The sequence below is a fragment of the Acanthaster planci genome, linkage group LG09 (genome assembly GCF_054643075.1).
Source record: "Acanthaster planci isolate LZ-2023a linkage group LG09, COTS_SCS, whole genome shotgun sequence".
In the NCBI taxonomy this organism is placed as follows: Eukaryota; Metazoa; Echinodermata; class Asteroidea; order Valvatida; family Acanthasteridae; genus Acanthaster; species Acanthaster planci.
Genome location: NC_141785.1, coordinates 3,589,644 through 3,608,219, shown reverse-complemented (window position 1 = coordinate 3,608,219; position 18,576 = coordinate 3,589,644). Strand labels below are relative to the sequence as shown.

At 40.6% G+C, this 18,576-nt stretch overlaps 1 protein-coding gene across 9 annotated transcripts in view; it reads right to left on the bottom strand.

Annotated features, from left to right (window-relative positions):
* LOC110986756 (RNA-binding protein Musashi homolog 1-like) overlaps positions 1-18,576 on the bottom strand; it is a 169,505-nt gene that overhangs the window by 8,911 nt on the left and 142,018 nt on the right. For 2 of the 9 annotated variants that reach the window (XM_087140817.1, XM_087140820.1), the window contains 7 exons: positions 15,453-15,535; positions 14,915-15,009; positions 14,620-14,678; positions 13,369-13,419; positions 11,249-11,317; positions 4,946-5,254; positions 3,328-3,527 (listed from right to left, as the gene is read on the bottom strand). In XM_087140817.1, coding sequence (XP_086996943.1) covers positions 3,328-3,527; positions 4,946-5,254; positions 11,249-11,317; positions 13,369-13,419; positions 14,620-14,678; positions 14,915-15,009; positions 15,453-15,535 — 866 coding nt within the window. Of the gene's footprint in view, positions 1-1,051; positions 1,140-3,327; positions 3,528-4,945; positions 5,255-11,248; positions 11,318-13,368; positions 13,420-14,619; positions 14,679-14,912; positions 15,010-15,452; positions 15,536-18,576 lie in introns of all 9 variants that reach the window. The other 7 variants (XM_087140818.1, XM_087140819.1, XM_087140824.1 and 4 more) reach the window with 7 other exon arrangements.

Genomic DNA, 18,576 nt, shown 5'->3' with positions numbered 1-18,576 from the left:
TTACTCAATAAATAAATACAGTGCTTGGTGTGTAGATTTTTGGAAGAAGGGTAAAAAAATACCAACTAGGAATGTTTACAAATCAATATTCATCACTAAGCAGGTATTGAAAGGCACACTCCGCTCAATCTTATAGAAACAGTAGATGGGCTCCAACAATTCCGCAAAATCCTCAAAATCCCCTGATAGATTTTGAAGGTTCAGGGAGGGTTAGAGTCACTGCTAAGGCTTAAAGTTAAGCACAGAGGATGCATGCATACAGGAACTTTAACAGAAGAGAAAAAAATTAGAAATTGGTGTCGTGGCAAAGCAAAAGTGCAGTGCAAAAACAATAATGGAATTGTACTACGGATGGCAAAGTACGCAAATGACAAAGGAGCAGGGTTACATTGACAGAAGTTGCCACCATAAGAAGGAAGCTGCCAAAATGTAAAGCACTGAAACAACGCAAGTGCAATATAATGAAGACAACCGGGAGAAAAAGGGGTTTGGAAAAGATCAAAATGTCATAGCCAAGACAAGGCAGATGAGAGGACAAAATGAAGACAAACATGCTGCAAACAAAAGCAAACACATGAAGTTTCCGAAGCAAAACTTAACATCAACAGACTGTTCGCACAATGCAAGAGTAGAAACTTAAGACATCAGGACGCTACACACTAAACACAGAAGTGGGACTCGGAAATGCAGGGTGTGGCGGCACAGAGATTTGAGAAAGCAGGACCTCAGTAAAGGGACAGTCTGACAAGGGCAGCAAGGAACATAAAGATAAAAAGTCAGAGAGGTCATTTTCTGCAAGAGTAAAAGGTCAGGTCCAGCTCACTCACCACAAGATTATATGCAAATCAGGACAGATGACAAAAACAGGATTATGAAGCAGCAATGCTAGGGGTCAGAGCAGACAAAGATCACAGCAAAACAAAAGCAAAAAAAAGGGGGGGGGTCAAAAGGGTCAAATTTATAGCACACTTAGGCATGCACAAATTGAAAAAGTGAAGAAAAAAAAAAGTGAAAGGCGGTAGACTCGAAGAATGTACAGTGGAAAGTATACCTGAGAGGTGGTGCATTCATTCAACCAATCGGCTAGCTCATTGCATAGTATAACCATTGACATTAGGGAAGTTGGGCGCAATCAGTGCCTGGAGGGGGGAATGGATGGAACAAATAGCAATAACAACATGATGAGCAACAACATTATCCTTCAAGTGGGTCTCCTGGGAGGGAATGCAAGGAGAATATGGGGGGAGGGGTTAAAATATTCAGAAGTCAAAGGGGTGGTATGAAATAAAAGGAGAAAATATTGAAAGTCAAGCTTATTGAAGCACGATGGCCCAAGACTGATGGTGTTTCACGGTACATTTTATTTCTGGTTTCCATGGAAACCAAAATTATCCTCTTTCCCGATGGGCAATAAGCACATGACATGGCAAAACAAGGAAATTTTTTTTCATTTTCTGCTGGTTAAAGTCAGAACTGTCTCTACAAGTGCAGAGGTGATTTCCACCTCTATTTTCCAAAAAAAAACTGCCCAGGTGAACTTTGTAAAGGACACCTCTCTTTTTTTACAAACAGATCTGAACAAGTTTTCACTTCGGGAAGGATTTTGATTTAAGAAACCCATTTCTTCTGAATTGTTGGGGTCATTTTCAGCTGTGCTACCACGGCACTTATAATCAGGCTCTCTTTTTTAAACTCTTCCCAGCTTCAACCTGAGATCCCGTTTCACTGCAATCAACATGTGCATTCGGCAAAGGCAAGCTTTTCCCATAGGAGTATTCCAAAGCCAATTTGGGCCTTCCACATCAATTTTTTTTCTCTCTGGAAAGTGCAATCCACAACCACAAAAAGAAAAATTATGAATAAATCCATTTAAATACATTTGACAAAATACGGGCTGTTTTGACTGCTCGCATAAGATTCTTTTTTCAGGAAAAATGAATACAATTCAACTTATTTAAGTTGGCGAGAGTGTGCTGAGGTTTTGCAAATGGACTTGCACAACGGTGCATTTTTAAGAACCAAGCCATTATGACTGGGAGCAGGGACAGTGTTTTTAGAGCCAACTGAATGAGAGGACGGGGGGAGAGAAAAAAGGAGTATTTCAGATGATTCGACCACAAAAAAACACCTCCATTGTTACCATGACTTCATATCACATGCACCGCAAAGTACACACTGCAACCAGTTCTAGTTTGCTTCTAATTATGGCTGCAATTAAGGAAGCAGTTAACAAATCCAAAATCGCTGTCGCAAAAGTAGGAACTGCACAAATCTTTTCTAGTTACGAATTTCACGGTAACTTTTATTTTGTTCTTCAAGGTTTCACATTTTTTGGTCTGTGGGATAAAAGCAAACGTGGTTAGTGCAGTGCAAGCCAGCTACACACTACCATGAGTGCATAAGACAACAAGAAAATGGAATAAATAACATGTAAATCAAATAAAATAGTCCAAAAAGACGGCAATTAATTAAAAATGGATTATTCTAGTCTAAGGTGTGGTTACAATATCAATATGGAGATAAATATATTCAACAGAATTCTAGTTCACAACACTTGCCAGCCGTTACAAGAAAAAAGTGAAGAGGGGAGAATAAAAACCAAATATAGGTACAATGAATACGACATTACCTTCTAGAATTAAGATGCGAGGACCGAGCGTGAACATTGCAAAAAGGGGGGAATTATCGGGAATGAAGAAAAGAGAAAGAGAGCAGAGATGGCATCAATCCCTCTGTTTGTTTTGGTTGGAACCTTTCTACCTTGTTTTTCTTCTCCTTGTAATTTTTTCTTTTTGGGTTTGTGGGCAAATCCTTCCAAGTTCAACAACGACAATAAATTTCGTCCATTTATTTTTCGGCAAAAGCTACAATTGGAGGGGAAAAAACATTTGGATGTTTGTTTTGCTTTTAGTGTTCATACAAAGGTACCGAACGTTTCAACTATCTCTAGGTTAAGTGAATAAGAGAGGAGACTGCAGGTTTGTGTTTTTGGTTTTGTTTCTGTTTTTTCCGGAGGGGGGATGTATCCTAATCTGATAATACCCTGAAGCAGATTCTTCCTTTTGTGACAATTGAGCAGAAGTTTAGGGTATATTCTCAAGAAGGCAAGAGTCCAATTTCCGGAAAATAAACAATTATGATTCACTTCATTTCATGAAAAACAGGGCAAACCATCCACTACATGCTTCAAGCATCCATCTTTGCAGGGCAAAGGTTACTCAATCTTAACATAAATTGTATTTTCAGGGCAGTACATGTAATCTTGTCCTATTAAACCTTCAGAACTGAACAATTTTTTTGTTACTATTCATTTATTCATTTTTTTACCTGCCCCATCCCGTAGCTGTTTGGTTGTGGGCTGACAGCCGGCACAAAGTTGCTGGTCATCGCATTCTGCTCGGCCTGAGTCGTGGAGACCGCATAGAGGTCCATGGGTCCCGGGCTACTGTTGACGTTGAAACCACTGCGGCTGTTGACTGGGGAGGGGGACGGGGCATAGCTCTGCTGGGCATAGGGGGAGTTCATCACTGCAAAAGGGGCAAGGTTATCAAAACGAGATCGTCAAAAAGGGCGAAAATGACGGTCTGCTCAGGACACTCCCACCAGGAGACTGGTAAATCCTTCTCTCCAAAACGTTAACAGCTGCACTTACTGAATGCTGAGATTTGAATCCTTTGCACATTTTAATGCCTAATGATTTGACGTGGTAAACTCAGGATGGAAACTCAATGGGAAAACATCCTGTGGTATGCAGGCTCACTTCTTATTCCAATAGGAACACTGGTACTTCAAAATGGACTAGATATCTTCTGATTTATATGCTGTCCTAAAGCATCTGCACATTTTCAACCAATGAATTTTTCAAAGCTGTAGGCTGGACAAGAAATTCAACAAACATACCACAGGATTTCCCCTCCCCCCCGAAAAAAAAAACTGAAGAAAAAACTGTCACACTTGGCATTGATGAAGGATGAGGTTTTGTCAGCACACTACTCTCTACTGAAATGATCTATGAGTAACAAAGGAAAGACACGCAAACTACACACACTAAGTGTTAGGACTATAAAAAAAAAAAAAACAGGAAAAAAGAAATGTCTTGTGGACAACAAACTCGATCAAGCAGGATCGCTAAATCCATGCAAGGTTTGTAACGAATGGGAGATGTTAATGAAGCAGGCTCCGCTGGTTAGGTCATTCCAGAGGTGCGTGAAGATCCTTAAAGACTCTTTTACCCGGACACTCACAATTATTAAAAGCATGGGTATTTTAGTATTCCATTACATCCCAAATGCATGGATATAGGCATCCTTAACTCATACGTATCAATCCCACAGAAAGTACATGGTGAACGTACATGTACATTTCAGTTGAATTTGTATTTGGGTAACCACAACTACGCTGAAGCCATTGGAGGACTGTGCCTTAACCTGACAGTTACTAAGTGGTAGCAATAAAGACAGCTAAAGAGGCACCAATCTTTGCCAAATGTTTCCATGGAAACCATGCAAATTGTGGGAGTGTGTTTATGACATCTGGAGTGGATAGTACTACACTTGAGAAAAAACAACACAGACCTATAAAGGGACTGACCTATCTACATGTTCTGTTGACTTATCTGGGACAAAGAGGAAGGTCTATTTCTTCCTCCGTGTCTGGGACAACACAAGGACTCTACCAATTAGCGATGTCTTTACAATGTGAACCTAGTTACTCTGGCAAAATGGAGTATAACATTTAAGTGATATTTCTTTGCTATGGTTACAATGGTAACTATTGGAGGAAAACCACTGTGTAAGGTTCTTTTGGGGGTAACGTGTGAAAATAAAGGGGTGTCCATTTGTAGTGGTTTGTGTGTCTGTCTGTGATGGTATGTTTTTACAAGGGTGGCATGTCACCACGCGTCATCTCGGTCTAGAGGTTGTACTAGTAGTAGATGCAACATTACCAGCAGCCTGGTGGTACTCTCGGTTGTAGTCGGCCTGCTGGTGCTGAGTCACCGCCGTGCCGCCATCCGTCCGGTTATGCGCGTTGGCCGCTCGCAGGGTCGCGGCAGGCGCCGCGGGCCCCGCCGAGCCGTAGTCCGGGTACGAGTACGGAATGTAGCCGCCGGTGCGGCGTTGGTCCACGGCCGGCTGCAGTCCGTGCGGCATGACCGCATAGCCGCCAGGATAGGCGTGCAAGCCTGGGGAGGCGATACAGACAGACTTGTCAAGCCCTGTCGTCTTCAGGTAGGTCAGCTGTTCATTGGTGTTTTCTGTGAATTGTACACGGGGTTCACATGTTTGGTTTATCACAACTCATCAGTTACACAACTCGGAGGGGTGCTCCTTTTTTCCATGTTTATTTTAAGCAAAAAAATGAAGCTACATGGACACACAACTCAGTGGTCGAGCCCACTGCGATTTCTGTTTGGCAGCATGCATGACATTGAAAAACAAAATTATGATCTGAACTTGTTTTTTTTCTCTCTCTCTTAGGCCTTGACAGTACAAGTGTGCATACAAGGATACACACAGACAAGCCAATAGAAAAACCAACCCACAACCTGCATTAACATCTTATTGGTGTTTAATGAATGTGTCTTAATACTTTAAGTGACAACCTTGGTTGCCTTGGTGACATTAAAGATTATATGCCAAGCAGGCAGCTTTCTGAAGCAATATGAAACGTGCCGTTGAATAAATCATTCAGGAATTAAACAGCATCATTTCTATTCTTCCATATGGCTTGAAGTACCAATCACACCACTTTCTTCAGACGACTTTTATACATTCCAGGAAACTATTTTTCTGTCTTGTCATTCAGTAAGTAAATAGGTTCAACGTGGACAATTTGACCGCCCATTTCTCTTAACCAATGCAGATGCAAATGAAACCCCATTCAGAGGAGTCAAACACCGTCTCCACATCATTACAGAAATATACCCATAACTCTACAACTTAAGAGTTTATCATATATGGGACTTTCCCAGCTAAATTCCAACCGCAGATTTTCCATGGCCCCAGAAACATTTAATCCAACTGATCTGACCATGTGCGCACAAATAGAGGAAGTAGGAAAACTATCCCTTTTTCTAAATTTAACAAAGCAAAAAAAAAATTTCAGAACAACCGTACACTGCTATACAAATGTTCAGGACACAAATAAAGCAAAACACATCTGTACATCAAATAAAAAATTCAAGAATTCTCAACTGATGCCACATCAAGTCCACAGGGTGACATAATCAGTTTTGGCCTTTTGGTACCACAATTTGGAAATGCAGGACTACACTTTAAGCCAAGCTACTTTTCAACAGTACCGTACAAACAACAAAAAATTGCCACTCGCAGCTGTGTTCAAGTACAAATTGGTAGGGTAGGATCTTAAATTAAATTGAACTGTTCCAAAACTTTCCCTGTCATGCTCAACAGACGGGAAGGCATATTAATGATTAACTGGTGTATATATGCCATGTAGCCATGTATACATACGAGCACTGAATGAAGATCTGGGTATTAATGTTGACAATAGAGTACCGAAGTGTGACGTCACTGTGAACCAGAAAGTGTAGTGCAAACAAATGGCGTACGCGTGCGTGTTGGTTCGCGCGCTGATTCTCGCTGTAATGCCTTTTACACGCACAATTATGCGCGTGACGTAGTCACTTCAGTACTCTATTAATGTTGACAATTATACACTTCCAACAGCTAACGTTTCTCGATCTATTCAATGAAACAGTCAATTGAGCAGCAAATAAGATTTGCCACGTTCTGCAACAAGTTGATCTAGTGTCTACCGGAAATCACAACGATTCATTGTTCAATGCAGTCCTTAACTAAGACAAAAGTACTGAGGCATCTTCTGTGCTTGAAGGAAAATGTTAGCAGTACAGCTCAGTAAACACAGTGCAGGTTTAAACACCACCAGCGGAAAAGGATATTAAACAAAAAATGACAAATGGCAGCCATGTTCCCTTCAACGTTTCTAACCGGTGAGACGGCCTGCACAGAGGCTGTCAGCTCACACTGACTGACAATTCCTGACGACCATGGCAGCAATTGTGGAAACACCCAAAGACATCTGTCCAGTCAGATGGCTTTCTCCCCCAATGTATGAATATTGATGAACCGCCACAACACAAGTACAAAACATTCTAACCAATCAGTGTTCAGCAAAGCTGCCCCATAGGCGATGGCAATAGCAATGAGCAAGGGATGAAAGCCTAGTCAACTGACAAAACCATGCAGACATACTAATGTCACTCGTCAGTGTGTTAGATTTTGGGGGGTGGAGAGAACACAGACATCCCCCTCCCCAACTGAGAAGTATTGTGAGTTTGTAAGAAGAGAAAGCCCGCTGGGCAAGACAGTGGGCAGAAATTCAACATTTAACAAAACATGACAGAACTGGGCTTATGTTATTCACATTCCATGCAGTGAACTCATGTATGCAGTAATGCCAGCAATGTCATTTCTCTTTTCCAACAGCTGTACAATTATCATAGCATTTCCTCAAATTCCATAAAATTGTCCCAGATGGAGGTTTACAAGCCTTTCTAGATGTGCAGATGAAGTTCTGAATGGGAATCTATGAGGTATTTTGCATTATCCCTTTTTTGCAGGACCAAAGAACACCAAAACCATACCGCATTTCCTCCAAATGATTTTCACTAATTTGGAGCAAAAACAGACCCGACCCCCCCCCAAAAAAACTCCAGAAACAACCACATCCAAGCAATGTCCCCTAGAGAAACCACCCCCCCCACCACCACCACCACTGTTCCTCTGCCCACATCTCCTTTCCACTTCCCCTCTTCCTTCCCCACCAAAAGTATCAGCGTTAATACTGTTTAAGGAGAGTGAAGCTGGATTAAGAAGTTGGTCATTCCAAGAGCAAAGCACGATGCAGTTAGGCATGATGACAGGCCACACCACGTGAAAGAATCACACACGACATCACAGGGTTCTCCCGAACGCAAAGCAAATTTCATGACGCCTGGCCCTACTTAACATTCATAAATCTATCCTTGTGCATTCATTATGCTTACTGAATTTGAGGTTTTTGCCATTAATTTGAGACACTTCTCAAATCTAACCGATCTTTCCCAAAGGATCTTACTTCAAATAAAAGAATAATTGTTCCCATTCTTATTTCATGAGTTAAAAAGGGAGTTTACCCAACTAATCCTTGATACCAGAGGCTGGGTCGCAATAAGGATATCCGGGCTATGGCTTTGGCCTGTGATACACAAAACGATGCCCGTTTCAGATACAGCCTAACACTAAAGATGACAGATCACAGAGGTTCAATGGGAGATTCTTGATATAAGACCAACAGACCTCAACAAAGCACACTTCCCCACTGAAGAAAACAATTCCAGCTATTGAAGCTTTTAAAACTTTCAGGTGGACTTGAATGCTTGTACAGCGCAATGTCAAAGATTCAATTTAAAAGAAACAAAACAGCAAATTTGGGCAACTTTAGCAAAATCCTCGGGGAGAACCCTGTTCAAGACACACGCAACCTGAACACTCTGTATCTTCTTCCATAACCACGGTAACCGTTTACCTGGTGCACTGTGGTAGCTTGCATAGCCACCCCGTCCGGTGGAGCGCCCTCTACTGGCTGGCCCACGCTGGTGTCCGGGGGTAAAGGCCGGCGAGGCCCCGCCAAACCCTGGGCACAAGGATTGTGGTATGCACGCACGTACACCGTGATACAAGTCAAGGTTCAAGGTTGAAAAAAGGTTGGTTGTCGTGAAGGCAATACACAGTTCACTTTTCAACTTCAGTTTGAACATTTTGTCCTTTTCTTCAAAAGTCATTCCACATGAAAAAAGTTACAGCACACTTGTATACACAAATTGATGTACAAATACACAAGCGAAGAGTACACACCAAAAAGACAATATGAGTGAAACACACAGAATGAACATGTATCGCAGGATGGCTTCCAGGAATTTTTACTTTGTGTTTCTCATCTCCTCTCTCTCTTGTATTTTCCATTTTCAACCCGGTTTGATTTATTTGGGGGAAATCTTCTCTCATCTGGTCAGGCTTTAGGTTTGGGTGAGCCAACTCAATATTCAATTCTCATGCTTTGACAAAAATCCTCCCTGCTCAAGGAGTACGGGCACACGTCAAGGCAAGGCCATGCAGATGTGACAGATTCCAATTATTGCCACAAGCAAACCTCGCGGGGGAGAGGGGGATGCTTCTTGGAAAGACTGACATTTACATCACACAATTGAAAGTCACAGAAATGTAATATTAATCATGAACACAGATATGTGAGTTAGATTCGAATGCACACTCCTCGATTCTGAAATACAAAACATCATTTGTAGATCTGATCAACCGTTTCTCCAGCAAACTGGGACCACTTTGAATTGGGTTAACCAGGCGACCATTTATGCATGGAATACATGTTTGATTAGAATGCCAAATACTTTTCTCAGTAAGACATACGTGTACACGGACAACACACGAACAAGGCACACCTAAATAACCATTAGCATACACGGGCCACCAAATGTAATAATTTGAAGGGAAAAAAATGGAAAAACCTCAATGCAAAGACCTGAGCTTCTCAGCAAAACTGTTTGGCATAGGGGCATCCTTGAAAAGAGTATCCATCAAAGGACATGCAAGCAACAACCGTTTTCATCACACAGACACCATGTGAATCTTCCTTCCAATAACTACCGGTACATAGCCCAACTGTATCTCCACCCATCAAGTGTGTGTTTCTATGCCAACAATTCCATGGCAACAAGCCTTAGCAACAGACCTCTCAGTTACATTGTAAGCCAGTGTGAATACTTCCAGCAAAGTCCACTTTCTGATCATCTCTTCGAACCACTTCTTGTCTACTATCGTAATGGCGTAAGGAAAGTTAGTTCCATATTTTTGCAGCAAGAGTACCACTGGTGTCAAATGAAATGCAAAGTTTCACTCACCGACAGCCATGAATACATTATATTGCTAACTGGCAATTTTTGCAGGAGAATTTGTTTCATTTCTCAAATTCTGTATATTTTAAACCATGTATCACATTTCTTTCATCCATTTTCCCCGGTCGATTTTTAGCCAGAGACAGGCAATGTCCATTTAATGAGACAAAATGAATTTTCAGCGAAACCATCTCCAACAGCATTTCTTTAAACCACTGTTGAGCTTTATGTGTAACCCAAGCCCCCAACTACAGACAATGCATGTATGAAGCCAACACAGAGCTGTATATCCACCATCAAGACTGAATTTAAAATCGTTCATCACTTTTAACACATCTCTCCAACGAAAAAGGCGCAAGATACATCACACAACGACCAAGGCTTTTTCCCCTCCACTTTTGCAGCAGCATCAAATCAAATCCTACATAAGTCACAGGAATTCCCCAAATACTTTAAAGTGTCTCCAGACGGTCGCAGATGGACTATCAGTCACTAATCCTTGAAGATTACATTTGAAGAAAACAGGAGATTTATTTATTCAGACAGAGTACACTGCCAATCACACGGCAAGGATTGCTTCTTTACAGGTAAAATACCACTGGGTCTTGACTCACAATGGAAAGAGAAACCATTCTCCGCTGAATCACAGGGAGGAATTTAAAGTGGCTATATGTATGCATCAAGTATTCAAGTAAAGCGTTTTCGTGTTTAATATGGAAAACTGGTCCATTTCAGAAAAAAAAAGCATACCATTAAATCCTTGTGCACTTCTTAGACTCACTTTTACATGAGTAGTTTTCCCAAGAAGGATTTTTAAATGATCCGAGTCTTCAGTGTAAAGCTTCAATTCAAACCAACAGAGTGAAAACAACTACATTCTAAACACTACAAGCCCAAGGAAGGGTTTTTTCTAATTCGCTACTCAGCTACCATGGTAATGGTTACTAAGGCTGACAAACGCTCTGAGCCAATCAGGTGACAAGTCATGCAACATATGCAAATGATAAGTGAAGCGTGACAAGAATTTCTGAGCAGGATTCCAAAACACTGAGACACACATTTTCTTGATGAACAAAGGTTTGGGTTCAATATCACTTGAAACATTCTATTTTTGTAATGTAATTTTCAAAATCACTTGTCTGAAAAAACATGGGCCAACATGCAAATATGCTGAACTTCTGCTTTTTGAAAACTCACGTCGGGCAGAGCAGTTCCTTCTTTTTCTCAATGTAATGGAATCACTGGTATATTATGATGTGACATTGGCAAAGGTCCAAAAGACAAACTAGACAGGTTTCAAAAATGAGAACTTACCACTAAAGTACGGGGTGAAGGGAGGGTAGGCAGGAATCGACCGACCGAATGCAAAATTGGCTGGATAACCTGTATCGAGAAAAAGGAAAAGAAAAAAACACAAGAAAGAATATGTAACTTAAGGTCAGATCAAAAAATTAAATATGAAATACATACATAACTCTACCCATCATCTCTCTGTACCACATCCTATCTAGCAACACATGTACAAACAGCTAAAAAAAGGCCACAAATTTCTCCCTCCTAGAGAAACACTGATAGACCACAAGTAAAGATATCAACATCATCTTTGCTTCATGCTTTATCGTAACGACAAAGAAAGAAAAAAAACCAAGATGGCAACAAATCTTCCGTGCAACAAAAACTAATTCCACATCCATCAGACATTTGCAGCGAAAAAAAAAAAGGGGAAAGGTTGACCACAGAAGGCAAAACATCTGCCAAAATTTCCTGCCGCTCTGGCAGCTAATTGGCCCGTTGAAGGCAGGATTAGATCCCACAATGAGATCAATGGGTGCCGCAGCGCTTCAAGGCAATACATTTTAGCAATGGGATAACTTAAAGCGAGAGCCTTGTCGAGTAACAACAAAAAATTGATTTTTTTTTTAACACCGGTCGTTAACACTAGACAAACTCCTGCTAAAGCCAACGACTCAACTGCAAACTCAGAAAAAGCTGAACGATGTCAAAACCAAATGCAACAAAAGGCATGATTCTTTCCTTCCTCACAAAACAAGTATTTCCACACATCAAAATGAGATATAAGTTTTGTAGACTGCCACCTTTTACATCTTTTTAAACCACAGTGGCATGACTTAACATGCAAGATTATCTATTCCAAGTCAAATTCCCCCTTTCAACAAACTCCAAAACAATGAAAAGAAGGTTCTAAGTGACCTTCTTTAAAATGAAGTTGACATGAGCTATTCAAAAAAAAAAAAAACCAGAAGCTTGACAAAAGGGTTGATTTGTTCTGTCTCTATAAGAACCAAAGGCTTAAAGTTTTTTTTTCAACTGTCTCTGACGGCAGTACTATTCTCAAAGACAGTCCAAGGAGTTGTCAAATGTCCCCAAAAACAAGACCACATGACTTCCTCTCAGAAAGAGAGAGCAAAGTTTACACAACACTGCTGCTCTTCCACGTAAAAGGCTCCAACAAGAAAGGCACAGATTTCACATGTTAAACACAAAGTTTTTTCACACGACAAACATACAGCAGAGATGAAAAAACACTTTTGCTTTTCACTCTTATAAAGCTCAACAATGAAATAAAGACCAAAAGGAAAAGATACCTAAAAACACAAGACATTGCCACAGATCGTAAAAGAAGATTACAATCACACAAAACTGTTATGATGACAAGTGCGAAGTTTGATTAGCGTGCTAGAACTTAATGATTGGCTAAGACATCAAGGGAGTCTTGCAAGGAGTAGGACTCCATAGTAAAAACAGGAGAAGATTTGCTGAGGTCATCACAACAAATTTACAGTCAAGTAAGTGAGAATCACTGATTACCGAGCTAAACTAAGACTAGTCAACTAGCCCACTGATATGAAAGATGAGAATAACTGTGTCTTGAACTGAGTGGACAATGTGATCTCAAACTGGTGCATTTCTGATTGCTCATTTATGAGCTAATTGGTGGGAAAGTAGTGAACTACTGGCCAATTAATTGATGGAATGCTTAGTAGACTGATAAATCATTTCAATAAGAAGGTAAGTATTTCATTGAGTGATTGTGTGTTCATAGGGTATGTGATATGTTGTCTGTGATGAATGCTTGGTCTGTGCAGATGTATGAAGGTACATGTAGAAAAGCAAAGATAGTTTTACAAACTTTTGCTGAATTACTGATTGGCGTTGACAGACTGATTAAATGACTGATTGAAATAATTGATTGAATGAAACAAGGGCATGGCGTGTTTCACTGAATGATTTGGCGAATGATTTGGATTGAGTGACCAGACACTGATGGTCCACTGTGATCCACTGTGATGATTGGCACAGTGAGCTGACAAATGGCTGGACTGGGATGCCCAGGGCTGTGGGGGACCCACTGGTAGGGACAAATAGCGAAAATGAAGACACACAAAACTGAAAGCCCTGGGCCAGGAACTTGCCTTTGACATTAGGGACAGACTCCAGGAGAATCGGCATGGGAGAAGATAAGCCTATTGAAATAAGACAGGTGTGGGGGGAAATCATGTCACAGTTGTAAGTATAGGGCAATTCCTCCATTGATTAATTAAAAAAAAAACAATAATAATAATAAAATACATGTAAAACTGGGACGACACAAAATAGACAGTATCTCTCCATTCTATCAATAGTTCCAACATGGAGTTCTCCATCTGATTTCCTCCTTCCTGTACGCCGAAAAGCTCTTAACACTATTGTCCTAAGAAGCATTTTCATATTATTAAAAAGACAAAGAGAAAGACTGCCTTGATATTTGTCAGAGAGAACTTTCCTTATTTTCTTACACTCTACTTTGATTGAATTTTGAGCCTTAAATACAGTCAACCAAATAACAGAAATGGGTCTGGTGCCCTAATGACCTCAAACTATAAGCATTGTATTTCACATGTGTTTCACCTACATCTTCAGCCAGAAGAGTTGAGAACAAAATGTATTAGAAGAGTTTGTAACCTCAAACAGTAGTAATATAAAGACTGGTTAATGTACAATAGGACAAAGGTCATGGCCTTCGAATAACAACAAACCACATCCATTCTAAAAAGCATGTAGCCAATTACACGTCATTTACAGCACCAAAAGCTCGGGGAAAATGCTGCGTTTCTGCTTTAAAGTTAACTGACGCTCACTAAAAAGTTTGAGCCAAGACAACTGTTGACCCTTTCAAGTGGCATTTTATTGCCAAAGATAAAGAGAAAACGAAGGGAGGATTTAATCAGTTTCGTGCAAGGCTTGTTGACACAATCCAAACGCACATCCCATTCAAACAGCCTGTCAGTCAAATACAACTCAACTGAGAGTGCCCCCCCCACCCCGCAATATTGCTTCGTGGGTTAAGAAAACCGACATCGAGGCAAAGTCGGAGGCTTTACTCTACCCGACTTGATGCCGTTTGGGATTAAAACCAGCCCGTCTGCTCCCCAACAAAAATATCCCTTCAATTAGAAAATGTGGCAGTTGAAAACACCCCTGCAACAGGACTTCCAGTTGTTAACAGCGACTTTTTTTTTCCCAACTACACACTAAGATTCAGGGGTAATAATACTTTTTACTTGTTCTAACACTGAAAAAAAAAGGTTTGAGTTGCAAAAAATCAAAACAGGTTTCTTATTTCAACCAAAATGCATGAAATAGCATCAAATGAAATAATTCTGAGAAAAGGGATGGGTTCTCACTTGCGTTGGCGCAGGTACCTTGTGCGTAAGGCGTCCACGGCGTAACTGGATCAACAACAAAAGAATGAAACAAAGAACACAAAATAAGTTCTCAGCTTTTCCCCACCTTTTGTGAAATGGCATGGAAACTCAGTTCACTGCATGACCCCACCTCCCATCCCTACCATTTCACTTAAAAACAGTCAGGCACCCCTGACAATGCATCAAGAAAGTCTGGGCACGTTTCGGGGAACAAGACCAATATGGCCCCAATGGCCCAGTGGGGCAGCGGGATTTCAATCCATGACACTCACCATACATGCCATACATGTTCCTCATGAGTGCTGTCCTTTGGCGTAGTTGGTTCTGGGGCATCATGACCTCTTTGGGTTGTGCTTTCTTGGTCTCGACCTATAACCAGAATGGTGGGGAAAAGAGTGACACAAAGTTGCTGCAACTGAGAATCTCATGAAAATAAGGCCTCATGGCTACAAAATGCAGGCTGCAAAGCGATTACATTCTGTGAACGAAAATAAAAACTTCTAGTTTTGGCAAAGCCATGCCAAAGAGAAAGTCCATAAATCTTGAATATTTTTACAAAAGATCTGGAAATCCCACACAAACCCCGGCCGAGGTTAAGAGGTTCGAAGCTCCACCACAGAGTCAGTGTCCATTCAAAACAATTTAATCACAAAGCAAAATTAAATCGAAATCAAACAGAGACACGACACACATCCATTCTGTTTTTTAGCAAAAAGCATGAACTTTTAAACAAAGTTAAACATTTTGGAAATTTAACCTAAAATGGGGAGGGAAAAAAAGGAAAAGTTCTTTACAAACAACCGCCACCTCACCATTTTGTCTTTGACTTCATGGTAGTGCATCTCACAGATTTTGTTCACATCATCCTCAGTTTCCATGACGACAAACCCAAAACCTGCAGGAGGACAAAAAGGGAATGGGGAAAAAAACAATTGGAGCCAGATTATTTTTTTTATCCAAGAGATGTTACACAAGTCACACACAAAAAACAGTTTCACATTTTTTCAATACAAAACACAGTTTGTACAGCCTGTAGCATAAACACTAAAAAATAATGTGCAAAAACCAAAAGTATTTTCTTCCCCAGAAATTTCGTACTGTTGTTACAGAAATTGCCTCATTTTCCTCAGGCAAAATAAATGCATGTATGTATGGTCTGCGGGGAAAAAAAATTCCGTCAAGAAAGGTCTGTTAGAATTCTGAATGGAAAAATGGGTATCTGATCGTTAAGTTAATGAAGTCATGATTTCATTCACAGATAAAATCTTTCCACTCACATGAATCATGCCATCTGGTATCACTTTGACATGAAATTTCACTATTTGAAGTTGGCTGATACTATCAAACATCTCAAGCAATGACAACTGCTACAGGCACTAACATTAACTAAGACTGCAGAACATGTCTGGGCATGTTGTATTAAGTGTCTCTTAGCATCCAAGTTAGGAGATTACATGTCCTCAATGTGAGTATACTGCCCTCAAGTGGCACAAAACTGAAGAGCCAACTATAAAAAATACAAAACAAAAACCTGCACTGAATGATTCACTTGATTTTGAAGCTGTGAGGACTCGAAGTACATGTATTACCATTGGCACAAAAAAAAACCTGAGATAGAGATCATTGTGAGAGCTTAAATCAAGCTGCATTACCTGTGGACCATGGGTAGAATGAATGAATTCCCAGGCAACAGACGTGTCAGACCAAAACTATCACAGCCAACTGTGGCCGGTACGTACCCCAAACTTTATCCATCATTTTATACTCGCAACCACAAGTCTGTTTAGAGAGTATCGGAATACGCTGAGGTGGTGTGGACAAAACCAAATTTCAGCTGGGTCCACACACTGGCCCCGTTCTATCGCGAACCGGCTAGGTCCCATGCGCAGACGGATTCCTTATAGCCCCGCTGGCTACAGAAATATGTACACATGTGGCTCTATTAGTTTACGTGCACATTTTTCGACAGGTTGAATTTACTCTGCACGGAGTGTGGGAGAGGAAAAAGTGTTGTTGGCTGGGAAGCATTCCGGCGATCTCACAAAAACAGACGGCCATTGTTGTCTCTCTAATGGGGAAGGTAAAGTTTGCTGAAGGACGGCCCAGCCAACAAGACTGGGGATTACATCATTAAGCAGAATCGGTGTTACACTGTTTGAAGGTACAGGCTGAACAAAATTAGAAAGGAAATTGTTGCAGGTAGGAACGTAATGCCTGTCAATTTATTTTGTTAGCTGCATTTACAGCAGACGCGGATGCTGCATGCAGACTTTGTGAGAAATGCTATTTGCAGTGAATTCTGCAGGTACAGAGCCGCCATATGCTCAAAGCATTTGCATGAGTCATTTTGAATTTGACATTATGTCACTTAACACTTTCAAATTCACTTTAATGCACAGAGCAAACAAATGTCCCCCAATCGTACTAACTTATGACACACATCTACTACTGGGGCCTTGTCAGAAAAAAAAAACACATCAGAGAAAAATGACGCTCATTTCTTGTCAAACACAGACTGTGCATCATTATCATACACTGTTAATTACAAGCTGTTCCACGACACCACGGCAGAAGGCAAGCGGCAGGGAAAAAGCCATGTACGTATCACTCAGTAGAAATGACTGAGGCGTTATTCCACCACCATGTTCCATAAATCGGTGGGTAGGATCAAAAAGAACACATCCATATTCATCAAATTAACCATCAAGTAATATATTCAGAATGACTGGGGGAGTGGTCTTCATGGTCAATTGATCTATTTTGGGTTTCATTTTATCGTACCATGTTCAGAACGGAAAAAAAAACTTTCCAAATGGGTTAAGTTAATTTGGCAACAGTCATAATTTCATCACAGCCATCAATTATTAACCCTTACATTTCCAGTGACGTACATCCGGTATAATGGTCATTAAGTGAAAGCAATGTGCAATTCAGCTATCCATTCGGCGAATCCTTTCCAAACTCCTATTTTTGAAAATGCCAAAATCAAGAAAATTTGAAGGCCGGTTTTTAACAGACCTGATACAGCTACACAGGTTTGCTGTGTAATATTGTAGGAGACATGAAATCTTCGGACTCGGAGGCCATGTAAGAAATCCATGCATGTATTAAAAACCCACAATTCCTTATCCTTTTTGAATACAGTTTTCAGAAGATATCCAAACAAATGATTAATTTAGATGGCAAATCCCATTCAACCCGTCAATCGGATAATTATCTGGTCTCTATTTTTGGGAGGTGGGAAGGCAGATGCTTTAGTGGCATTTTTCAACAAAAGACAGAGCACTGTGCAAACGAATGGAGTGTGCGCATTACGGACGGGCGTTTACACAAAAAAGTTCCAAATCCAGTTACAGATTTTCTCAAATGTTTAAGTGGAACTGTTCCTTTTAGAGGTTTGACTTTTGATTAACGCAATCTGATGTTCATTTTTATTGTAAATGATGCTTGGAAGATGTAATCTGATTTTCAGAACACTTACCGGCAAATGCTCGGTCATATCAAAGGAATACCATAAATTCATCACTGGAACTTTGTGTCATTTATTTGCATTGTACGCAATTTGTTGTGTTTAAAGTTTTCAATGACACTGTGGTAAGGGCAGGAGGTTGACACATTTTAACGTTTAAACATTATGGGAAAGTGTTCTAAACATTTTTCAACTGAAATGTAAATGCCCATCCTTGGCGCGTGCATTCATTCACATGCTGGTTCTCACAATAATGCCTTTTACACACATAATAGTGACCATGACATATTCACCTTGATACTCAGCAGACGGGGAGGCATTCTGACTGAAGACTTTTCAACCCAATGAGCAAAGCCTCAAGTCCATTCGTTCACAATCATTTTTGTGCACGTTAACAAATAAGGTGGCTCTTCTGTCCCCCCCCCCCACACTCACAAATGCCTCCTCATAAACACGCAAAATTAACA